Below are 26426 nucleotides of genomic sequence, written 5' to 3'. Positions count from 1 at the left end.
TTTTGAATTTTGGAACAAATATTTAATTGTTATTACACTGCAGATAACATTTAGCAGGAAACGCATTTTCCTCCTATTAATAGATTGCACTCATCGTTGACTTTTCCCACTGTTCTTATTTTTCAATTAAGCTTTAAAACTTGAGACTTGTTATACTGTCATTTCATTCCAATTAACATTTTGCAGATAAGGAACTCTGCTACCATTGTTGCTGTGCTGCAAGTGTGCAAACAGAATCATAATTTACAGAGATTGTAATATCAAATGTACACATTCAAATGTCTCAACATTGCCAGCAAACATACAGCCTTTGGATTCTAGCAATCAACTACACTTTCTTACAAAGTAGTGATAAGGAGCTTTACACACAATACCACCTGCTTTTAATGCTCTTAAGAGTATTGACAAAGGATAAATACATTTCTTACACCAGAAGCTGGATAAAGTTCCAATGATTGGCCGATTAAATGGCAAAAGACTGAAATGATGCTTTCTAAAGTCAAATGTACATCTCTTATTGTGTCAGTTCTGGGGTTTTTCAGGATTGTTGGCCAAAGTACACGATTTTGTGGGGCATAGAAAAGATGTTATTGGTACACATGTTTATAGGCCTTTAATTGGAGCGATACGGGGTATTTATGGCCATGCTATAGGATGTGATAGGCCTTTAATTGGAGCGATACGGGGTATTTATGGCCATGCTATAGGATGTGATAGGCCTTTAATTGGAGCGATACGGGGTATTTATGGCCATGCTATAGGATGTGATAGGCCTTTAATTGGAGCGATACGGGGTATTTATGGCCATGCTATAGGATGTGATAGGCCTTTAATTGGAGCGATACGGGGTATTTATGGCCATGCTATAGGATGCGATAGGCCTTTAATTGGAGCGATACGGGGTATTTATGGCCATGCTATAGGATGCGATAGGCCTTTAATTGGAGCGATACAGGGTATTTATGGTCATGCTGTAGGATGCTATAGGCCTTTAATTGGAGCGATACAGGGTATTTATGGCCATGCTATACGATGTGATAGTATACAAAGGGAGAGCTGACCTACCCACATGGGTTGTTTCCCACACTACTAATTTCCGTGTGATTATTTTCTGCAGGTGAGGCTCATATAGAGTTTACCTCCAAAGGCAGTAAATGTAGACCCCAACCAATGCTCTGGATATAGCAATAAATCTATATCTCGCGCTGACCCATTTGTAGGCAATGGCACCAATCTGGAGCGGGCGAGCAATAACACTGCTTGACTACTGTTTTGACTTAGTAGCCATTTTAATTGATTTTTTTTTGTTGACAAAACAAACATTTCTTGAAAAAGAGTGAAACCATTTCTATTTCTATTTCAGGTGGTCACCAATAGATGGTGTACACATTGAATTGCGACTTTTACCAACAGATGGTGTGCATACATGTACATTCATACATGCATTACATGAGAAAAACCAAGTGTCACAAATAATGCCACATACATTGTGAACAGAGTTCATTCCAAATATACATATCTAAATATACAAAGTGAGCACACATCTAGAACATCAATATTAGTTCTGTGAACATGATAATTGAGGCAGAGTTCTTCTGCCATGGTCGTCTGTGGTGAAAGAAGTCACATGAATTGACCACCCACGGGAGCTGGTATAGAAGACAAGTACTTAGTTTTAAAGCCTCAAAATAAGCTGTTTCTAGTATTGAACAAGTTCCAAAGGAGATGAAATAATTTTCTGGTGGACTCAGGGGTCAGTTAATAAAAGCTGTGGGTGTGTAGAGACCAGTCCTAGGTCCTAGGATGTTATAGGCCTTTCATTGGAGCGATACAGGGTATTTATGGCCATGCTAGAGGATTTTAATGCTGCCCAAGGGATTGTTGTGGTGAGAATACAGGTTCTTTTATGGAAACACACTCGTTTTTTTATGGGCACACTTTAGGCTTGTATTGGCCTAGTGCAGTTTTTAATTTGGCACTGCATGGGATTGTTCTGGGCAGGTTACATATTTTTTTATGGGCACACCTGGGCACTTTGTGGGCACTCTGCATGCTTGTTATGGACACAGTGCCAGTAGACATGACCAGGGTGCAGCTGATCTATGAGCTTGCCTCTCAGCTTCAGTGAGCTACATATTACACGACATGTTGCTATGGGGAGATCCGCTAGATTACTTGGCAACACCCTCTGCCTTGCAGCGGTAGGCCCAGACCACGTCCATGTCCTGTGTGGTGCTTGGAATGGCAGTCTGTGGTATTTGCCACCCAGGCACCGCAACCGCTCTCATCACAGCTCGCCCTTGGTGCAATGGCTGCTTCGGCTGCCAGGGGCTTGTGCCACAGGCCGCACCATCATCCAGGAGTACTTGCATGGGCGCTCCTTGTTGCAGTCCTTCTGCCAGTAGATGACGTTGCGACGGTTCAGGTTGGCACCGGCACAGGCGTCGTACCACCAGCCACCACCTGGGATGCCATTGTACTCTAGCTTGGCACAATTCTGGAAGTAGTTGTCATTGTCGCGGTCCTTGGTGGAGAACCTTTGGTTGTCGTGGAGGTAAGCTTCGGTGTCCTGAGTCAGGGCATCAGCGGCAGTTCCCGAGAAAAGCCCCAGGCGAATGCGATACTGCGCCTCCTCGCCTTCAATCAAGAAGGGGGTATATTCCCCCCACTTCACATTGGCATCCATGTCCACCAGTTTCACGCCTAGAGTGTAGCGCTGTGGGAGCTGCGTCAGCTGGTGCATGTACTCGTTGCCAATCCAGTGGTCTCCAAGTACCTTCCCAAAACCCACCTTGTAGTCCTGCCACCCACGGTCAAAATCCTCAGTGCTGTTGGCTGTGAGGTGCTGCAAGACAGTCCACCCGCCATCACGCATGGCACAGAACACCACAATGGCTACGGTCGCAGGCTGGATGATGTACAAACCATCACCTGCGGCACCGTCTGACAAGTGGAAGACCTCATGGCAGTCCCGAGGGAAGTCTGTGGGGTTAGAAAGTGAGAGATCAGATCATAGCAGTGGGTGACCTTAACCAACATCTCCAGGAAACCTATACTAGCTACCTCTTATCAGTAGGTAGGGAAGGGAGGGTGGCTGAAAGTAGATGTTAAGGACAAGCCATTCCTTGAAGACGAGGGTCTTGAGCTCAGATCAGAGAGAAAATGCGAACACCAGGAAAGACCAGAAAACAAAAGAGATCAGAAAGAAATAGTGGAGTGGAAAAGAGAACAGATGGAAAGATTCGAGAGTAAAAGAACAGAGGGAAAGATTCGAGAGGAAAAGAGAACAGAGAGAAGGATCAGAAAAAAAGAAAAAAAATAGAGGGGAAAGAGAAAAGAGGGAAATATCAGAAAACAAAGATCAGAAATAAATACTAATTGGGAAAAGAGAATAAGAGAAAGGGATCATAGAGGAAAGGAGAACAGGGCAAAAGATGAGAGAAAAAAGAACAGAGGGATTCATTCGAGAAGAAAGGAGAAAAAAGGGAATGATCAGAAAACAAGAGATCAGAAGGAAATACTAGAGGGAAAAGAGAAGATAAGGAAAAATCAGAGGAAAAGAAAACCGAGATAAAAATCAGAAAACAAAATAGAAGATGAGAAAATAACAGGGAAGAAAAGTGAACAAAGGGAGCGACCAGAGAGGAAAAGAGAACCGAGGAATTGATTAGAGAGGAAAAGAAAACAGAGGGAGAGATCAGAAAACAAAAAAACAAAAATCAGAAAGAAATACTAGAGGGGGAAAGAGAATATAAGGAAATAGAGATGGAAAGAAGAGGAGGAAAATCGGAAAACTAAAGAGATCAGAGAAGAAAAGAGATCAGAGGGAAAGGTCATTCAGGAAGCAATGCAAATCAACATTAGAGAGGAGAAGAAAGGAAGAAAAGATCAGAGGAGAAAGAAATGGAAGGAAGGAGCAGTGGCCAAGGGACCCAGACGCGCTCCTGACTTCCGGGCGCCCTGAGAAGAGCCCACCGGGCAGTGCCTTCCACCCCGCCAGGTGCAGCCCCCCGCTGCGGTGAAGAGGCGCGTGCAGTGTTAGCGGAGCTCTGGAAAGAGTAAGTTCATACCTTTTTGGCCGGAATTCAGGATGTTCGCGTGGTCTTCGGGGTTTAGCAGATGCGCATTGGCGAGGACGGGGGCTTCCCCAGCCTCTGTGCAGGTGGCCAGCCCAGGAGCAGCAGCAGGAGGCGTGCGGCCTGGCTACCTGGCTCCATGCTGAGGTCAGGAGCTGTGCTTCCTGCAGGGGGAGAGGAGACAGCAGTAACAGCACATCACAGAGGGCCTGCAGGAGAGTGTACACATCCATCACCAAAGCAAGGCTCAGAGAGGGGAAGACTCCAGGACCCAGCAGAAGAGAAAGCCCCCCCCCAACCCCCAAGACGTGGCTCATAGCACAGCCCGTGGCCCGGGATCCCTCCCTCCCGCCTGCCAGGCAACCCAGGGTACAGAATCCCTTCCTCCCTCCCGCCTGCCAGGCAGCCCATGGCCCGGGATCCCTCCCTCCCACCTGCCATGCAACCCAGGATCCAGAATCCCTCCCTCCCTCCCGCCCGCCCGCCAGGCAGCCCATGGCCAGGGATCCCTCCCTCCCGCCTGCCATGCAACCCAGGGTAGAGAATCCCTTCCTCCCTCCCGCTTGCCAGGCAACCCAGGGCCCAGAATCCCTCCCTCCCGCCTGCCATGAAACCCAGGATCCAGAATCCCTACCTCCCTCCCTCCCTGCCGCCTGCCTGCCAGGCAACCCAGGGCCCAGAATCCCTCCCTCCCGCCTGCCATGCAACCCAGGGCCCAGAATCCCTCCCTCCTTCCTTCCCTCCCTCCCTCCCTCCCGCCTGCCAGGCAACCCAGGGCCCAGAATCCCTCCCTCCCGCCTGCCATGCAACCCAGGGCCCAGAATCCCTCCCTCCCGCCTGCCATGCAACCCAGGGCCCAGAATCCCTCCCTCCCTCCCTCCTTCCCCTCCCTCCCTCCCGCCTGCCAGGCAACCCAGGGCCCAGAATCCCTCCCTCCCGCCTGCCATGCAACCCAGGGCCCAGAATCCCTCCCTCCCTCCCGCCTGCCAGGCAGCCCATGGTCCGGGATCCCTCCCTCCTGCCTGCCAGGCAACCCAGGGTACAGAATCCCTTCCTCCCTCCCGCTTGCCAGGCAACCCAGGGCCCAGAATCCCTCCCTCCCGCCTGCCATGCAACCCAGGATCCAGAATCCCTCCCTCCCTCCCTCCCGCCTGCCTGGCAACCCAGGGCCCAGAATCCCTCCCTCCCGCCTGCCATGCAACCCAGGGCCCAGAATCCATCCCTCCATCCCTCCCTCCCTCCCTCCCTCCCACCTGCCAGGCAACCCAGGGCCCAGAATCCCTCCCTCCCGCCTGCCATGCAACCCAGGATCCAGAATCCCTACCTCCCTCCCTCCCTCCCGCCTGCCTGCCAGGCAACCCAGGGCCCAGAATCCCTCCCTCCCGCTTGCCAGGCAACCCAGGGCCCAGAATCCCTCCCTCCCGCCTGCCATGAAACCCAGGATCCAGAATCCCTACCTCCCTCCCTCCCGCCTGCCTGCCAGGCAACCCAGGGCCCAGAATCCCTCCCTCCCGCCTGCCATGCAACCCAGGGCCCAGAATCCCTCCCTCCTTCCCTCCCTCCCTCCCTCCCGCCTGCCAGGCAACCCAGGGCCCAGAATCCCTCCCTCCCGCCTGCCATGCAACCCAGGGCCCAGAATCCCTCCCTCCCGCCTGCCATGCAACCCAGGGCCCAGAACCCCTCCCTCCCGCCTGCCAGGCAACCCAGGGTCCAGAATCCCTCCCTCCCTCCCGCCTGCCAGGCAGCCCATGGCCCAGAACCCCTCCCTCCCGCCTGCCAGGCAACCCAGGGTCCAGAATCCCTCCCTCCCTCCCGCCTGCCAAGCAACCTAGGGCCCAGAATCCCTCCCTCCCTCCCGCCTGCCAGGCAACCCAGGGTCCAGTATCTCTCCCCCCCTCCCAGGCAACCCAGGGCCCAGAATCCCTCCCCCCCCCTCCCGCCTGCCTGCCAGGCAGCCCATGGCCCGGGATCCCTCCCTCCCGCCTGCCAGGCAACCCAGGGTTCAGAATCCATCCCTCTCTCCCGCCTGCCAGGCAACCCAGGGTCCAGAATCCCTCCCTCCCGCCTGCCAGGCAGCCCATGGCCCAGAATCCCTCCCTCCCGCCTGCCAGGCAACCCAGGGTTCAGAATCCCTCCCTCCCGCCTGCCAGGCAGCCCATGGCCCAGAATCCCTCCCTCCCGCCTGCCAGGCAACCCAGGGTCCAGAATCCCTCCCTCCCTCCCGCCTGCCAAGCAACCTAGGGCCCAGAATCCCTCCCTCCCTCCCGCTTGCCAGGCAACCCAGGGTCCAGAATCTCTCCCCCCCTCCCAGGCAACCCAGGGTTCAGAATCCCTCCCTCCCGCCTGCCAGGCAGCCCATGGCCCGGGATCCCTCCCTCCCGCCTGCCTGCCAGGCAACCCAGGGTTCAGAATCCATCCCTCTCTCCCGCCTGCCAGGCAACCCAGGGTTCAGAATCCATCCCTCTCTCCCGCCTGCCAGGCAACCCAGGGTCCAGAATCCCTCCCTCCCGCCTGCCAGGCAACCCAGGGTTCAGAATCCCTCCCTCCCGCCTGCCAGGCAGCCCATGGCCCAGAATCCCTCCCTCCCGCCTGCCAGGCAGCCCATGGCCCAGAATCCCTCCCTCCCGCCTGCCAGGCAACCCAGGGTCCAGAATCCCTCCCTCCCTCCCGCCTGCCAGGCAACCCATGGCCCAGAATCATTCCCTCCCGCCTGCCAGGCAGCCCATGGCTGTGCATGGCTTTAACTACATCAGCTGCCCACAAAGTGCAGGCATAACCTTATCCCGTGTTCATTTCACCTTTGTGGTTTATATTGGAAATCAGACATGCGCACAGAAGACCCATGGTAAAAACGAGCCGCTGAAGACAGGACAGCAGAGCTCTGGGATCTATTGTGTGGCAGAAACCTCCACCCCCATTGAAACATGTGTGTCCCTGCAGAACCCGAATACTCCTTTCAGACAACCAACCATTGCGAAAACACACACCTGACAAAAACACGGAAACTGACCACGCATTGCAGATCACTTGCATACTAGGGGGAACATACCTCAGACAGATGGAACAGGGATGACCGTGTTTATCAAGGATACCACGGAAACCCAGAGGGGCCTGTCCATGGATGCCCCTGTCCAGGACTCCTCCATCTCGCCAAGCGTGGAAACCTGCACCGCCAAGACTGGCCAGACCTAAACTGGCAGCTCAGAAACTCACCCAGCACAGAAGGCCTTCAAGCATGTACAGCCGGTACCAGGAGCACATGTATCACCTGTACCAGGAGCACCCGTATCACCTGTACCAGGAGCACCCGTATCACCTGTACCAGGAGCACATGTATCAGCTGTGCCAGGAGCACCCGTATCACTTGTACTACATGCACCTGTACACCTGTATCACCTGTATCACCTGTACCAGGAGCACCCGTATCACCTGTACCAGGAGCACCCGTATCACCTGTTCCAGGAGCAACCGTATCACCTGTACCAGGAGCACCCGTATCACCTGTGCCAGGAGCACATGTATCAGCTGTGCCAGGAGCACCCGTATCACTTGTACTACATGCACCTGTACACCTGTATCACCTGTACCAGGAGCACCCGTATCACCTGTACCAGGAGCACCCGTATCACCTGTACCAGGAGCACCCGTATCACCTGTACCAGGAGCACCCGTATCACCTGTACCAGGAGCACCCGTATCACCTGTACCAGGAGCACCCGTATCACCTGTACCAGGAGCACCCGCATCACCTGTACCAGGAGCACCCGTATCACTTGTACTACATGCACCTGTACACCTGTATCACCTGTATCACCTGTACCAGGAGCACCCGTATCACCTGTACCAGGAGCACCCGTATCACCTGTTCCAGGAGCAACCGTATCACCTGTACCAGGAGCACCCGTATCACCTGTGCCAGGAGCACATGTATCAGCTGTGCCAGGAGCACCCGTATCACTTGTACTACATGCACCTGTACACCTGTATCACCTGTACCAGGAGCACCCGTATCACCTGTACCAGGAGCACCCGTATCACCTGTACCAGGAGCACCCGTATCACCTGTACCAGGAGCACCCGTATCACCTGTACCAGGAGCACCCGTATCACCTGTACCAGGAGCACCCGCATCACCTGTACCAGGAGCACCCGCATCACCTGTACCAGGAGCACCCGCATCACCTGTACCAGGAGCACCCGCATCACCTGTACCAGGAGCACATGTATAAGCTGTGCCAGGAGCACATGTATCACCTGTGCCAGGTACATCCATATCACCTGTAGCGGGAGCACATGTATCACCTGTACCAGGAGCACCCCTATCACCTGTACCAGGTGCACCCCTATCACCTGTACCAGGTGCATCCATGTCACCTGTGCCAGGAGCACCCGTATCACTTGTACTACATGCACCTGTACACCTGTATCACCTGTACCAGGAGCACCTGTATCACCTGTGCCAGGAGCACTTGTATCAGCTTTGCCAGGAGCACTTGTATCAGCTTTGCCAGGAGCACCCGTATCACCTCTACCATGTGCACCGATATCACCTCTACCAGGTGCACCGATATCACCTGTACCAGGAGCACCCGTATCACCTGTACCAGGAGCACCCGTATCACCTGTACCAGGAGCACATGTATCAGCTGTGCCAGGAGCACCCGTATCACTTGTACTACATGCACCTGTACACCTGTATCACCTGTATCACCTGTACCAGGAGCACCCGTATCACCTGTACCAGGAGCACCCGTATCACCTGTTCCAGGAGCAACCGTATCACCTGTACCAGGAGCACCCGTATCACCTGTGCCAGGAGCACATGTATCAGCTGTGCCAGGAGCACCCGTATCACTTGTACTACATGCACCTGTACACCTGTATCACCTGTACCAGGAGCACCCGTATCACCTGTACCAGGAGCACCCGTATCACCTGTACCAGGAGCACCCGTATCACCTGTACCAGGAGCACCCGTATCACCTGTACCAGGAGCACCCGTATCACCTGTACCAGGAGCACCCGTATCACCTGTACCAGGAGCACCCGCATCACCTGTACCAGGAGCACCCGTATCACTTGTACTACATGCACCTGTACACCTGTATCACCTGTATCACCTGTACCAGGAGCACCCGTATCACCTGTACCAGGAGCACCCGTATCACCTGTTCCAGGAGCAACCGTATCACCTGTACCAGGAGCACCCGTATCACCTGTGCCAGGAGCACATGTATCAGCTGTGCCAGGAGCACCCGTATCACTTGTACTACATGCACCTGTACACCTGTATCACCTGTACCAGGAGCACCCGTATCACCTGTACCAGGAGCACCCGTATCACCTGTACCAGGAGCACCCGTATCACCTGTACCAGGAGCACCCGTATCACCTGTACCAGGAGCACCCGTATCACCTGTACCAGGAGCACCCGCATCACCTGTACCAGGAGCACCCGCATCACCTGTACCAGGAGCACCCGCATCACCTGTACCAGGAGCACCCGCATCACCTGTACCAGGAGCACATGTATAAGCTGTGCCAGGAGCACATGTATCACCTGTGCCAGGTACATCCATATCACCTGTAGCGGGAGCACATGTATCACCTGTACCAGGAGCACCCCTATCACCTGTACCAGGTGCACCCCTATCACCTGTACCAGGTGCATCCATGTCACCTGTGCCAGGAGCACCCGTATCACTTGTACTACATGCACCTGTACACCTGTATCACCTGTACCAGGAGCACCTGTATCACCTGTGCCAGGAGCACTTGTATCAGCTTTGCCAGGAGCACTTGTATCAGCTTTGCCAGGAGCACCCGTATCACCTCTACCATGTGCACCGATATCACCTCTACCAGGTGCACCGATATCACCTGTACCAGGTGCATCCATATCACCTGTACCAGGTACAACCACATCACCTGTACCAGGTGCACCCGTATCACCTGTACCAGGTGCACCCGTATCACCTGTACCAGGAGCACCCGTATCACCTGTACCAGGAGCACATGTATCACCTGTGCCAGGTGCATCCATATCACCTGTACCAGGTGCACATGTATCAGCTGTGTCAGGAGCACCCGTATCACTTCTACTACATGCACCTGTACACCTGTATCACCTGTACCAGGAGCACCCATATCACCTGTACCAGGGGCACCCATTTCACATGTACCAGGAGCACCCATTTCACCTGTACCACGAGCACCCGTATCACCTGTACTACATGCACCTGTACACCTGTACCAACAGCACCCGTATCACCTGTACTAGGTGCGCCCGTACCACGGGTACCAGCAAGAGAAGCTCGCCTTCCCTGGAGGATAGGCTAGACCAAGGGTGGCAGTTTTGGGGTTCCGCCAGAACGGGACGCAAAGTAATCTAAATCAAGCGCCAGAGCAGCGGCGAGGAGACCCCTTTCCCCCTGGCTTGGACCTCTGGCTTGGTGGGCTCTCTTAGCATAGCCTAAAGTTCGGCCGCATGTACAGCAACAGAGCACTGGGTCAACTTTCACCAGAGTCCCCCAAAAGACAAAGGGAAGCCCAGTGCAGGCCTCCCTGTAACCCAGCCCATGAGCAGCTCTGGCAGCCATCTTGCTACCTTGAAGGGGCCTAGTCCCGGCGTGTTCATCCCATCATTCTGACTAGGTCTCCGCACTGTCATACCACCTACCACCAAAAACTACCCGCCCCTTAAAACTACCCGCCCCTTAAAACTACCCTCCCCTTAAAACTACCTGTCCCTTAAAACTACCCGCCCCTTAAAACTACCCGCCCCTTAAAACTACCCGTCCCTTAAAACTACCCGTCCCTTAAAACTACCCGCCCCAAAACTACATGCGACCTAAAACTACATGCGACCTAAAACTACCCGCCCCCGAAAACTACCCGCCACCTGAAACTACCCGCCACCTGAAACTACCCGCCACCTGAAACTACCCACCACCTGAAACTACCCGCCACCTGAAACTACTGCCCCTTAAAACTACCCGCAACCTGAAACTACCTGCCCCTTAAAACCACCTGCACCTGAAACTATGCGCCACCTGACACTATGCACCACCTGAAACTACGCGCCACCTGAAACTACGCACCACCTGAAACTACGCACCACCTGAAACTACGCACCACCTGAAACTACGCACCACCTGAAACAACCCACCACCTAAATGTGACCACCACCTGGAACTACGTGCCACCTGAAACTATGCGTCACCTGACACTATGCACCACCTGAAACTACGCACCACCTGAAACTACGCACCACCTGAAACTACACACCACCTGAAACTACCTGCAACCTAAAACTACCCGCCACCTGAAACAACCCACCACCTAAATGTGACCACCACCTGGAACTACGCGCCACCTGGAACTACCCACCAACTGAAACGACCCACCAACTGAAACGACCCACCAACTGAAACGACCCACCAACTGAAACGACCCACCACCTGAAACGACCCACCACCTGAAACGACCCACCACCTGAAACGACCCACCACCTGAAACGACCCACCAACTGAAACGACCCACCAACTGAAACGACCCACCACCTGAAACGACCCACCACCTGAAACGACCCACCACCTGAAACGACCCACCAACTGAAACGACCTGCTACCTGGTATTGGCAGGATATCTCCAAGAGCAAAGCTTCCAGCAACTGAGCAGGAAAGGCCCTAAACACAAACCAACCAATCTGGCCCCAGTGCAGCTTCACGAAACTGCACCAGATTCACATAACACAACAACAAGAGCAGAGAAGCCTTATGCAGGCTGTAGAAGACGCTACAACCGGCTCCCTAAACCCCATATGGCAACCAATCGAAGAGTGCAGTGACCGAAACACCTGTGAACGGGTGGGTACGCTCCAGTGACAGCGCTTGATCTGCTCCAGGACTGCACACGAATGGCCCCAAGCCAGACCCACCAAGAGAAAAAACACCACCACGTACAAGGAGGAGACGCTGCCTATCACCACCCTCCAATCAATCAAGAGCCATATGCTGCTGCCCCTCCATCACCCATCAACGCAACTCTTTCACAGCAGACCTTCACTGCATTTCTCAAAACAGCTTAATTCGCCCACTGCCCAAAAAAGCAAATCTAGAGCTGCACGACCTCTTAAAAGTACCCCCTATCACCAACCCTCAGCCCCTTATCACCAACCTTCCCTTCCAGGGAAAGACCAAGGAACGGCCATAGTTTGGCAACCACACAGACAACTATATCATGTGATGAAATGACCACGGCACTGCAGGAGCACAGGGGCGAGCAATAGCCGAAGGGCCTGCCCAGCTCCCACTACGCCCAATCATAAGGGTGCAGCGGGCACAGCCGCCTGGCAGGTGTACCTCCTCCTAGTTCGGTAACGTGGGCCAAGGTCAAGCTGTATCTTCAGCAAGTGTGATCTGATAACATTAGTGACCCAAACGGTTAGTACAATTGATCCAAAATAAGAGAATGGCCAATCAAGGTTCTACTAAATAGGAACTTTAATAAAACAATCAATGCAAGCAAACTAATTAAAAGACCTAGAACCCCACCTCTGTAAAAGAAGCACAGAGAACGCAAAGCTTTCTTATGAAAGGATGCTCTGGGTTCAGAAGAAGGGTTGTGCCGGCACCAAAGTCACCTATTCAAGAGTGTACCATTGCAAGGTATTGAAGGGAGGCTTAAACGTCACTGTGGTCCTTTTAAATAGAGCAAGCGGGCAGGGCCTCTTCAAAATACCCTAGTTAGTGTCTGTTGGTGCTCAGCAGCATTTAGCAGAGCTTCTAGGCACGTCTGCTTCAGTTGAGCCAATGACGAGACATTTCGAGTTGTGCGCTCCAATTGTGAGTTGGCATTGAGTCAGCTCAATGTGCGGGCTCCTGTTGGGTTGAGTCTGGATTTGTGAAGGTCTAGTTGATGGCTTCCAGCTGTTTGCAAAGGTGCTCGCGTTGGCAGCGAGACAGTGCTTCTGCTGGGCCAAGTTTGCATGAGAGACAGGTAGGTCGATGGCTTCCAGCAGGTTGAGTCGCCGTGTAAATCAGTTGCCTCCACAGACTCAGCCGCCAATCAGGTCAAGCCAGCTTCTGGATGGCTAAAAGTGCTGCTATCCAGTGCCAATGGCAGCACCCTGGGTCCCGTGGCAGCGCAAACTGTGTTGAGTGTGGACGAAGCAGTTTGCATGCATCTCGAGGCAATGAAAAGGGCTCCCTGCTGCTTGTGGAAACCTGAGGTCCTGGAGTGCCCGATCGAGTCACCAGGAAGGCGAATCCCTCTGTTCTGCCCGCCCACTCCAGGAAGTTGGCTGGCACCTACCGGGGGTCCCTCACCTCCAGTGAACAAGTTCTTGGTTCTAGTGCAACAGCCAGCAGAGAGGCCATTGGCCACACAAGTTCCCCGCTGCCATTCCCTGGAGAGGTTTAGGGGGGGAAGAGCTTGCCTCTGCCTTGGATGCCTTCTGTCTTCACCTGTTTGGGAGAGCACTTTGGGATGGACTGTATTCCCAAGAGAGGTCCAGTGAATCCTTCTTCTGCCGTCAGAGTGCAAAGATAACTAAAGGCAAAATATCCCAGGGGAGTGGCCCAAAGCAAACCTACTGCAGGGGGTCCAGTCAGGGCTGTTGTAACAAGTGCCCTTTGCCTCCTGCCATTGTACCCCGAGGGCCTTGCCCTGCAGGAAATGGGGCGGGTGTTTGTAGCAAAGCATCGCAGCATTGAAGATGGTGGAACTCTGCTGTGAGCCTACCTCTCCCCTCTGGCTACTCCAACTCTGCTCCTTCCCTGGTCTGCTTGCTTCAACCTGAGCCCAGTGGTTAGAACCCTGGCGTGAGTCTGGCCGTGTTCTGGCAGTGCTGCAGCTCTGGTTGAAGCTCTGGTTCCTATGAGATCACCTGGGGAGATTGCATGTGCCCATAAGGAAGGTGTGGCCCTTCCTACAGGAGGATCAAAGAGGAAGATTCCTGGCTATGGTCCCACATGGCAGCTGTGGAGACATCTAGACCAGACGGCTAATACACATCAGCCCTACCACAGCTGAAGCCATGCGCCTCCAGACCGTCTAAGGTACACAAGTATTACATTTTGAATCAGAGGTGTCGATGATTAAAAAGCCCGCTCTATCACTTTGTGTAACAGCAGCGGTCAGGAATGCATGCAAGTTTTGAACCTGGCCTAATCCACTGCAGGGCTGCTGCTAAAGGTGCCTTGAGATGATCTCAGCGAGGAAGCCTGTTTGCATCATCATTTTGGAATGGAGCAGTTCTGCCAGGGGGTGTCACGAGTAGACTTCCCGACACATCTGGCTTTCACTGAAGGTAATGCATCCCAGATGAGAGCTGCCCAGCTGCGCTCAGATGCAGCACCGCAACCGCACAGGTTATTGGTGGTGTTCGCTGCATCACCGCAACCGCACAGGTTATTGCTGGTGTTCGCCACAGCACCGCAACCGCACAGGTTATTGCTGGTGTTCGCCATCACCTGGACACGGGGAAACTTGCCCTGCTAGACCTGTCCGCAACCTTTGAAGCAAGTAAACACATGGCCGCACTCACACAGCTGGCCACAAGAATAGATAGTGTTCAGAGACTCCATGGGGGACTGCTTTGCAACTTACCTCTCAGCCAGACATCACCTGGTGTGCATAGGAAATGTTGACTTACCTGGGGGGTTCCCAAAGGGGACTTCCTGTAGCCAGCATTCTCGTTCTGTTTATAGAGTCTGTAGAGCAGTGGTTTCCAACACATCTTCAAGTTGAACTTCTCAATCAAAAATAAGAGTGGCACCCCCGCCCCTCAAATGCCAGAGCTGCTTATGTTTTTTATTCAAAGCATACATAGCTCTTCACCCCCGGACATCGATCAACCCCCCCCCCCCCCTCCCGACCGCGCCACTTTGGGGGACTGACCTCACAGTTTGAAGATTTCTGCTCTAGGAGCGCTGCCCATCCACCCGAATATCTCACTCCATCGATATGTGACTGACACAAAGCTGTGCCTGTGTTATTGGCGCCAAAGGTATATCACTCATTCACTCATGGACCCAAGCACTAGATCACTCATTCACTCATGCACCCAAGCACTAGATCACTCATTCACTCATGCACCCAAGCACTAGATCACTCATTCACTCATTCACTCATGGATGCAAGCACTAGATCACTCATGCACCCAAGCACTAGATCACTCATGCACCCAAGCACTAGATCACTCATGCACTCATGCACCCAAGCACTAGATCACTCATTCACTCATGGATGCAAGCAATGCAAGCACTTCCTGGAAAGTCAACCCCGGCAAAGCAAAGTGTGTGCTCCTCTGCGAAATGGCTACTCGACATGGGTCGTAAAGGGGTCCTGCTGGCACGGCGGTTGGTTGCCACATTCCTGGGGTGCATCCTCTTCCTTTACCGACAGTAATGGCTTCCTGGTACTTTACTACAAAGTAATTACTTTGAAATGTAATTGCCAATTATGGGTAATTACGAGTTAAGGGATAAAAAGGGGGTTGGGTTGAGGTAGTAAGAAAGGGTGGTATAAGGGGGAGGGGACCAAAATATTTTAAAACAATTCTATGACAAATTTCGAAAGTAATTACTTTGTGGTAAATGACCACAAAGTAATTACTGACGATGGGATGATGAGGAACCACTGGTGTTTAGCACGAGCAGCGCCTCTTCGGTAATCCCGCACGGGAGTGGGCGGAGCGACAGCGATTCCTTGTGGGAATTCCAGAGGGCACACTTGCCCTTAACACTTATGGCAAAGCCAAAAGGGGGCACTTGACCTGGCCTCATGGTGACTGGCAGTTGGGATTTGCTGGGTAAGACTTACATTCAATGATAGAGGGACTGCAATGTCTTTCCATTTATGTTCCATTCATTTCTACAAAGTACAGACATGGATGGAACATGGATCCTAGAATGTAGAACATAGAAGATGGGGAGAAAGATGCAATGTTGAGAATTTATTAGTCATTTGCTGTTGTGTTACGTACTGAGCCAGTGGGCCGTTGATTATACTTAAATAAATCCCTCTGAAAACCCAATTCTGGTGGGGAGAAATGCTGCAGTGGCGTCGAGGATGGGAGCAGAGGCGTTGCTAGGGGGTGGCTAAGGGGGTTGTAGCCCCTGGTCTTTTGGTTGTAGCCCCGGATAGAATCCCAGGAGCTACAACCAAAAGGCTAGCTAGCCCCCAGTCCCGACAGTGCCGACATCAGCTTAGTCTTGTCCAGACCTAGCAACACCCCTGGATGGGAGTAGAGAAAACGGCAGCCCACTGAGTAGCCGTTGTTCGTGTCATAGCCATCACTGTGCAGAAGAAAAAAAAAACTCACTCAAAGAGCGTCACAGAGGAAGCAGAATCCCCTGCGACAGATGTATCAAGCATTGAGTAAAAAGGACAACTGCTACATCAAGGAAACGAGCTTCCAACTGGGATGCAGATAAGGCAACCCACAGACGCAAGTGTGGCGGCGCGCATTTGCATCATAAGCAAATTGCCCGATACTCATTAAAAGGGATGACAGAGCCGTTAAGTATCATTATTTAAGCTTCTCATACATTTCAACAGCAAGCAACAGCAAGCGCGTCGCATAGAAGGAAAAGGAAAGGCTGTCAGCACTTCAAAGGATAGTGCCACAACCTTGTACTACTTTAGCATCAATTTCATATCTGCAACTTCAATTATTGATGTTTCAATATTGCACTGTACTTGGGTAACAGTTGTCCACCAACTTAAATGAACAGTCATGCTGGGCCAAGTGCGCCTTTGAAACGGCGCCGGATAGAGACGCAGTAGACGCATCAGAGGAAAGGACCTAAAAACGTAATCCTACGTGCCGCCATTTTGGGTTCTTCATTTTCAAGGCGTCCATTGCCATAGCAACCGGAGCATTGTTTGAAACGCAGAACTCACCAATTGTGGACTACTAAGGCACACGATAAAGAAAGCCAATGTACGTGACATGCTGGATATAACGAAGTAAAAGCCGCTGAAGTAATGCCATGTTGGTTGACAAAAGGCAAATAGTGGCACTTCACGGAAAAGTAATAATAAACACGCACAGCATTCCCCGTTTTTTTAATGTCTTATGGATGTATTGAGCAGTTCACCAGTTAAAGTGCCAGAATAAAGAGCGCACAATCGCAACACTGTTACAGGAATTCCAATGCAGTGCATTGCAAGACATATATACCAATTACCCATATAAATCATACCAATTTCGACCCAGTACAGTGGATGCAGCTATTATATAAACAGTTATTAAAAGTGTGTACAGTTACTAACTGTATTACAAATACAACAGTATCAGGGAGGCGAAGTTGAAGTTCATTTAGAAGCACTACTGCAATCAGTACACCTAAAAAGTGTGGAAAAAAATCAGAAGAGAATTAGAACAACAGCATCAATAACTCAAATATGCAAAACATACCACCTCCAAATTACTTCATGGATACAAAAGGTGATTCGGCAGTGCCCTGGAAGCAACGTTTTGACCATTATGTTTTTGCTGCTCGTGGTCATAATTTTTTTAATGAAAGGAAGAAACGTCTATTAATACACTGTCAAGGATACTATGGTCAGGAACAATTCGAGAATCTTCCACCTGTATCTGACCAGGAAGCAGATAGGTAACAGAATATGAGAAGTGTGTGAAAATGTTAGACCTACATTACGAGAAAGCGGTTAGCATAATTCTTGAAAGATATCATTTTGGAAAACGCAAACAGGAAAATGAAGAAACAATTCAACAATTTATCACAGCTTTGCGTGGTTTAGCTGTCACATGAGACTTTGGTAGTAACCTAGAGGAAAGTCTCCGGGATCAATTAATGTTGGAGTGCAAAGATCGCAAAGTAAGAGAAGAGCTATGGTCAAAAGGAAATCCTTCATTAGATCAAGTACTGAGAATAGCAAAGGAAGTAAAACATACACACAAATGTGTGCAAGGACTTGAAAAGAGGGAAGGTACAAATAACAAATTAGAAGTACCTGATTCGCCAGAAGTGTTGGCTGCACAAAATAAAAACACAATGAAAAGGAGGCAATTTATTAAAAAAGATCAAAGTTATGAGAGGAAAAGAAGGGCCATGTTCAAGAAAAACAAGGACAAGGATGATAACAGAAGGAAATGCTATAGAGGAGGCAGTCCGAGTCATATGCCAGTAGTGGAAAATGTCCTGCGCTAAAAGAAATTTGCAGAAGATGCAATAGAAAAGGTCATTTGACAAATTGTTGCAAAACAAAAGCAGATAATATAGACTTCATTGAGGAATGATGTGAGGAAGTAGAGGAATGTACCTTCATAATTGAAGATTCGGAAATTGATACTATAGAAGACCAAGACGCTGATCTTCAGAAACCGATGGCGATTATACAAGTTGGCAGCTCAGCAATTAAAATGGTTATTGACTCTGGTGCTAAGTACACTCTGTTGCCAAGAATAATTTTTGAGACACTTTGAAGAAGGTATTGTTCTGAAGGCGATTTATGTGAAGCATGTTGCAAATGGGGGCAAACGGATTGAGATAGAAGGTTGGTTTTGGTCGACCACGAAGTTCAAAGACAGAACAGCAAAGGGAAAAGTATATATCTCCAAGAAAGGAATGCATCCTTTACTAAGCCGATCTCACCACAGAAGATTTTAAAAAAAGCTAGATCTCCGTGACGAGGAGATGGTGTATGCAGCAGATCAGGAGAAGCAATCTGAACAATATGAATATCATTCTGTGTTCTGGGATGAACTGGGTAGATTGAAGAACCTTTGGCATGAAATTCGATGAAAAGTGATCCAGTTCCTGTTGTGCATAAGGTCAGACCTGTTCCGTTAGCAATCAAAGGAAATGTAAAAGAAGAACTAGAGAAAATGGAACAAGGAGTCATTGAAAGAGTTGAATCCTCCGAATGGTTGTCTCCATTGGTTATAGTGCATAAACCCAATGGAAAACTCAGGTTGTGCATTGATCTCAGGTCGGTTAATAAATGCATAATTCCAGACAGATACCTTCTACCAAATATAGCAGAAATGCTAGGGACTGTAAGAGATTTCAAGATAATAAGTACATTATATCTCAAATCAGCGTACCATCAAATTATGCTGCATCCCAGATCAAAAAATGTCACAGCTTTTATTACTACTGAAGGTTTGTTCCAGTACAAAAGGATGCCGTTTGGGTTCATTTCTGCAGCGGCTGTATTTCAGCGTGTGATGCAAGGTGTACATTGCTTTCAGGATGATGTTTTAGTCTATGGGAAAGATCAAAAGGAACATGATCGTAGAATGCGTAAGGTTTTGAATATTTTTTAAAATGCTGGTTTACCCCATAGTAGGGAGAAGTGTAAATTCAATAGATTGAATATACAGTATTTGGGACATGAAATTTCTGACAAAGGCATAACACCCAAGGAACAATTGATAAACACCATTTTAAATGTTCCCAGTCTGGATACTAAAGACAAGGTTATATCATTTTTAGACATGGCAGAATATTATGCAAAATTAATTCCCGATTTGACCAGTAAGAGTTTTCACTTGAGGAAGCTAGCAAAAAATAATGTAAAATTTGTTTGGGATGATGAATGTGAGAATTAATTTAATAAGATAAAGAAAGATCTCAATTGTGCATCTACTTTGAGGTTGTTCAATCCCAACAAGAAGAGCATTCTTACTACTGATGCAAGCAATCATGGTTTGGGTGCTGCTGTTCTCTCAAATGGGAGGAGTTGAATATCCAATTGCCTTAGCGTCAAGAGTATTGAAAGTGGCAGAACATAACTATTTGACTATTGAAAAGGAGTTCTTAGCAGTTGAGAAGTTTCAAACTTTCCTGTGGGGAACAAAATATGTTGTGAGAACGGATCATAAACCTATCAGGGAAATTTTGACTGTCAAAGGTTTGGATAAAGTTTCTGCAAGAATCAGAAAATGGGTGTCAAACTTGCTGGAATACAATTGGGATATGGAGTTTGTCCCTGGAGTTAAAAATAAATGTGCCGATTGTCAAGATTGACAAACTTTGTGTATTATGAGAATGAGGAAATATTGAGTGTAAATCAGAAAGTCGAGTCTGAGGATGAATGGGCAAAGGCCATGGAGGCAGATGAAGCTCTTAAACTAAATAAGTGTATTGAAGAAGGAATCAAAAGTAAGGAGATCAGGAAAGGTGTTTTACCTGAGGCTGTCAGACAAGTATATGATGAATTTCAATTGAACCATAATCTGATTTTGAGGGGCGACAAGTTGTATCCCTCCTACTGGAGTAAGGTGCAAGAATTTAGAAATAGCACATGAGGGACATCAAGGGATGACAAAGACAAAACAACTTGTCAGGCGGGATTATTGGTGGCCTGGCATGGATTTGGAAATAGAAAGATTAATAAGGGAATGTTGTAACTGAGAGGATTCTGCTAAAGGATATATTGCCAGACAGGAGCCAATGACAATCATGTCTATATAAACCATATCATGGGAAAGAGGTTTAGACATTGTGGGACCAGTGAGAATTAATGGTGTATTCAAATACTGTATGGTTTTAATCGACACGTTGCCTAGATGGGTGGAGGTGAAATGAGTACAGAATGTTTGCTCGAAGGATTTAATTCTATTTTTGGATGATATTTTCTAGAGAGAGGGATATCCAACCACCATCATCACTGACAATGGTGTGCAGCTGGTATCACAGGAAATGAGAAATTATCTTAGAGAAAATGGAGTAGAACATAAAACCAGCTCCATATATTATCCTCAAACTAATGGAATTGTGGAAAGATTTAATAAGGTCATTAAGAATAGTATTAGAGGTGCTTTGGAGGTTAGGGCAGACTGGAAGAAGGCTGTTGAAGATACTATTGTAGCACACAGGTTTACCCCACATACCACTACAGGAACTTCTCTGTTTGAGATGCTCAGGGGAAGAAACCCCAACACGAGTGTGTGTCCGTCTTGGTTGGGTAGAGCTTGTAGAAAATAGATTGATTTTAAAGAGGTTGAGAAGAAGATTATGCATAAACAGTTAATCAACAAAAGGTGTTTTGACATACAGAAGGCTCTGAGAGAATGGGATATAAAACCAGGTGACTGGGTAAGAATAATGTTACCTTTTACCACTACAAGTGGCTCTACAAAGTGGTCGGTGCCCACAAAAGTGATAGAGAGGTTTCATGGTGCCGTAAGAGTTTCTGATGGAAGAGTATGGAATGTCAATAGAGTGTGTAGATGTTCTGAGGGCAGATCCATGGATGCCAATGTGGGAAAAGGAATAAGATGAATGTCACAGAGCAAAAAATGAGATTAAGTGACAAAGCAGATGATGGAACCGGGCAGATGAACCAAACGTCTTTGTAAGAGACCATCATATTTGAAGGACTATGTGCTAATAAATTGTTCAACAGAGATTAGATTTTCTGTAAGTTAGTAACAAATGTTTCTATTGTTCGTTTCATTTTAAATGAGAGATTTCTATGCATAGCAAAGGTTAGATATACAGTTTCGTAAATATTTTGTGTAAAGAAGGGAGGTGTGTAATGTCTTTCCATTTATGTTCCATTCATTTCTACAAAGTACAGAAATGGATGGGACATGGATCCTAGAATGTAGAACATAGAACATGGGGAGAAAGATGCAATGTTGAGAATGTATTGGTCATTTGCTATTATGTTATGTACTGAGCCAGTGGGCCGTTGATTATACTTAAATAAAACCCTCTGAAACCCCAATTCTGGTGTGGAGAAATGCTTCAGGGACTGACCCTATGATTACAGCACAGAGCCTGGTTAGGTAGAGGGTCTAACCCCATGATTACAGCGCAGAGCCTGGCCAGGTAGAGGGTCTAACCCCATGATTACAGCGCAGAGCCTGGCCAGGTAGAGGGTCTAACCCCATGATTACAGCGCAGAGCCTGGCCAGATAGAGGGTCTAACCCCATGATTACAGCACAGAGCCTGGCCAGATAGAGGGTCTAACCCCATGATTACAGCGCAGAGCCTGGCCAGGTAGAGGGTCTAACCCCATGATTACAGCGCAGAGCCTGGCCAGGTAGAGGGTCTAACCCCATGATTACAGCGCAGAGCCTGGCCAGGTAGAGGGTCTAACCCCATGATTACAGCGCAGAGCCTGGCCAGATAGAGGGTCTAACCCCATGATTACAGCACAGAGCCTGGCCAGATAGAGGGTCTAACCCCATGATTACAGCACAGAGCCTGGCCAGGTAGAGGGTCTAACCCCATGATTACAGCGCAGAGCCTGGCTAGGTAGAGGGTCTAACCCCATGATTACAGCGCAGGGCCTGGCCAGGTAGAGGGTCTAACCCCATGATGGCCAGGTAGAGGGTCTAACCCCATGATTACAGCGCAGAGCCTGGCCAGATAGAGGGTCTAACCCCATGATTACAGCGCTGAGCCTGGCCAGGTAGAGGGTCTAACCCCATGATTACAGCGCAGAGCCTGGCCAGGTAGAGGGTCTAACCCCATGATTACAGCGCAGAGCCTGGCCAGGTAGAGGGTCTAACCCCATGATTACAGCGCAGAGCCTGGCCAGATAGAGGGTCTAACCCCTTGATTACAGCACAGAGCCTGGCCAGATAGAGGGTCTAACCCCATGATTACAGCACAGAGCCTGGCCAGGTAGAGGGTCTAACCCCATGATTACAGCGCAGAGCCTGGCTAGGTAGAGGGTCTAACCCCATGATTACAGCGCAGGGCCTGGCTAGGTAGAGGGTCTAACCCCATGATTACAGCGCAGAGCCTGGCTAGGTAGAGGGTCTAACACCATGATTACAGCGCAGGGCCTGACTAGGTAGAGGGTCTAACCCCATGATAACAGCGCAGGGCCTGGCTAGGTAGAGGGTCTAACCCCATGATTACAGCACAGAGCCTGGCCAGATAGAGGGTCTAACCCCATGATTACAGCGCAGAGCCTGGCCAGGTAGAGGGTCTAACCCCATGATTACAGCGCAGAGCCTGGCTAGGTAGAGGGTCTAACACCATAATTACAGCGCAGGGCCTGGCTAGGTAGAGGGTCTAACCCCATGATCGATCTCTCTTCTGCCTTCGACATGGTCAACCATACCATCCTGCTCAACTGTCTCAGTGAAAACCTGGGTATCACTGATCAGGATCTGGCCTGGCTGACCACTTTCCTCTCAGATCGACCCTCCCAGGTCCAACTTGGGTCCTTCCTTTCATCTATCTACCTCTCTACCTGTGGTGTTCCCCAGGGGTCTAACCTCTCGCCCTGGCTTTTCAACCAATACCTGGCAACTCTAGCCCACTGCATTGCCATTTTCTGCTCAAATTTCCAGTGCTACGCTGACAACTCATTTTCAAGCTGCCCTCTGCCACCTCCTCTCTCATCTCCGATTGCCTAACTGCCATTCAAGATTGGTGTGCCGCCAATGATCTTTGTCTGAATGCCAGCAAGACGGAGATCCTCCTCATCGGCACACCTTCACCATCCTTTCCCCTCACTCTCTGGCCGGCCTCCCTTGGCCCTCCTCCTACCCCCACCTGCGAGGCTAAGAACCTCGGGGACATCTTTGACTCCACCCTTTCCTTCACCGCCCACATCTGGGGTCTCTAAAAAGTCAAATTTCCGACGGCACCTCCTCAGAGGTACTCTGCCTTTCCACTCCTTCCCCCAGAAGCTCATGGTATCTCAAGCTCTGGTTCTCTCTAGCTTGGACTATTGTAGCAGCCTCTTTATAAACATACCTGCCTCTACTCTCCACCCTCTGCAACGAATCCAGAACATGACTGCGAGACTTGTCCTTGGCCTCAAGCCCTGGGATCGTATCTCTCCAGCTCTGAAATCTCTCCACAGGCTCCCAGTGGATGCAAGGATTAAATTCAAAACCCTCTGCATTGTCCACAAGGCTTTCTCGGGCTGGGTCCAAAATACCTTCAGCTATCCCTCCGCAAATACCTCCCCTCTCGAGCTCTTCGCTCCTCTAGCTCCAACTCACTCAGGGTCAGTCGTTTTTCTAAGAAACAAGCTGGGGGTAGATCTCGGTCTTCGGCTGGGGCCTCCCTCTGGAACAGCCTCCCTGCCACTCTAAAACTTGAGGAGAACCATATCCGGTTCCGGAAGCACCTCAAGACCTTCCTCTTTTCTTCTGCCTTCGCCCCCCCTCTCCCCTGCTGATCTGTTCTCTCTTGGCACCGTGCACCTGGCCACCCTCTGTCTTTTGGGCCCAGGTACCTGCTCATCCTGTCACCCTCCCGCACTGCCTCCATGCCACCCCTTGCACTGGGGTCTGTATCTGTACCCATACAGCCCCCCCTTTTTCTTCCTGCACTTATCAGACCTACCCTGTCTGCTGCCTTAAACCTAGCACTTGCAAATTGCTGGCTGCATTACCACTGTTTGTTGCCTTTTTTTATTTATTTATTGTTATTTATCTGTTTCTCCTCTGCTTTGCACTTTCCACCTCCCCCCCTTCCATGCACTTTTCCCCTTCCCCCTCTCCCATGCACTTGCACGTTCTCAATGCCACTGGGACTAGTAAGATCGCTGTTTTGTTCTCCCCTGTTCCCCTCCCTTGCCTTGTCGCGCTCTGAAACACTTGTGTACGAGCGCGATAGAAATAAAATATCAATCAAAAAAAAGGATTACAGCACAGAGCCTGGCCAGGTAGAGGGTCTAACCCCATGATTACAGCGCAGAGCCTGGCTAGGTAGAGGGTCTTACCCCATGATTACAGCGCAGAACCTGGCCAGGTAGAGAGTCTGACCCCCGTGACTACATCACAGAGCCTGGCCAGGTAAAGGGTCTGACCCCATGATTACAGCGCAGAGCCCTGCCAGATAGAGCCTGTACCCTGTTATCACAGCACAGAGGCTGGCCAGGTAGAGCGTCTGACCCCAGTGACTACATCATAGAGCCTGGCCAGGTGGAGTGTCTGGCTCCATGATTACAGCACAGAGCGTGTCCATGTAGAGGGTCAGCCCCCATGATTACAGCACAGAGCCTGGCCAGTTAGAGGACCTGACCCCAGGATTACAGCGCAGAGCCTGTCCAGGTGGAGTGTCTGACCCCATGATTGCAGCACAGAGCCTATCCAGGTGGAGTGCCTGACCCCATGATTGCAGCACAGAGCCTGGCCAAGTGGAGTGTCTGACCCCATGATTGCAGCACAGAGCCTGGCCAGGTGGAGTGTCTGACCCCATGATTGCAGCACAGAGCCTGGCCAGGTGGAGTGTCTGACCCCATGATTACAGCACAGAGCCTGGCCAGGTAGAGCGTCTGACCCCCGTGACTACATCACAGACACTGTCCAGGTAGAGGGTTTGACCCCATGATTGCAGCACAGAGCCTGACTAGGTAGTGCGTCTGACCCCCGTGCCTACATCACGGAGCCTGGCCAGTTAGCGGTCCAGCTCTCATGAGTACAGCACAGAGCCTAGCAAAATGGAGGCTCTGGCACCCATGATTACAGCAGAGCCAGGCCACAAAGAGGCGCTGGCCCTTGTGGTTACAACAGCAACTGGACAGGTTGCCCTGATTACAGCACAAAGGCTGGTCAGGTGGAGGGTCTTAACCACCATGATTACAGCACAGACCCTGGACAGGTAGAGGGTATACACCCCACCAATAATTGCAGCACATATATATTCCTACCTCCCAGACACATGGTCTAAATATATTCCTTCCTCTCAGACATCTGGTCTAACTATATTCCTTCCTCCCAACACCTGGTATAACTATATCCCTCCCAGGTACCTGGTCTACCTATAGTCCTTCCTCCAAAACACCTGATCTAACTATATTCCTTCCTCTCAGAGACCTGGTCTAACTATAAACCTTCCTCTCAGACACCTGGTATAACTTTTCCTTCCTGTCAGATACCTGGTATAACTAGTCCTTCCTCGCAGACACGTAATCTAACTATATTCCTTCCTGTTAACCTGGTCTAACTATATTCCTTCCTCCTAGACACCTGGTCTAACTATATTCCTTCCTCCCAGACACAAAGTATAACTATATCCCTCACTCCCAGACACCTGGTTTAACTATATTAATTCCTCCCAGACACCTGGTTTAACTATATTAATTCCTCCCAGACACCTGGTCTAGCTATATCCCTCCCTCCCAGACACCGGGTATAACCATGTGCCTCCCAGACACCTGGTAACCATGCATTGCAGCCGCATAGAGCAGTCCCCACCCCTCTGGTCTGCGCCCCAGCATTGCTGTAGAGGCTGGCCTCTCACCTCTCGGTCCCTGGAAGGCGAGTGTCCCTGCTCAGCTGCTCAAGCCTTCGCCGGTTCTGCGACTTGTTCCCCCACCTGGAAGGCGGACTCTGCCTCTGGACTCCAGCGGGATGAGAGAAGCAGGACTTTGCTCCCACACACATCACTCAA

The 26426-nt window shown here is 50.3% G+C and overlaps 1 protein-coding gene across 1 annotated transcript; it reads right to left on the bottom strand.

Annotated features, from left to right (window-relative positions):
* LOC138527343 (fibrinogen-like protein 1-like protein) lies at window positions 1–26426 on the bottom strand. The gene is made up of 3 exons (XM_069638404.1): window positions 26277–26426; window positions 4071–4240; window positions 1–2982 (listed from the first exon to the last, which is right to left on the bottom strand). Exon 3 carries the CDS (start codon window positions 2873–2875, stop codon window positions 2288–2290), a length of 588 nt encoding a protein of 195 aa, XP_069494505.1. The 5' UTR covers window positions 2876–2982; window positions 4071–4240; window positions 26277–26426; the 3' UTR covers window positions 1–2287.

This window comes from Ambystoma mexicanum, chromosome 14, assembly GCF_040938575.1.
Source record: "Ambystoma mexicanum isolate Mex_15411 chromosome 14, UKY_AmexF1_1, whole genome shotgun sequence".
Classification (NCBI taxonomy): Eukaryota; Metazoa; Chordata; class Amphibia; order Caudata; family Ambystomatidae; genus Ambystoma; species Ambystoma mexicanum.
This window is presented reverse-complemented; position numbering and strand designations above follow the sequence as displayed.

What these genes read in the sequence shown, in the direction of transcription:
- LOC138527343 (XM_069638404.1), bottom strand. Translation starts at nt 2,875, where the DNA reads ATGCGTGATGGCGGGTGGACTGTCTTGCAGCACCTCACAGCCAACAGC.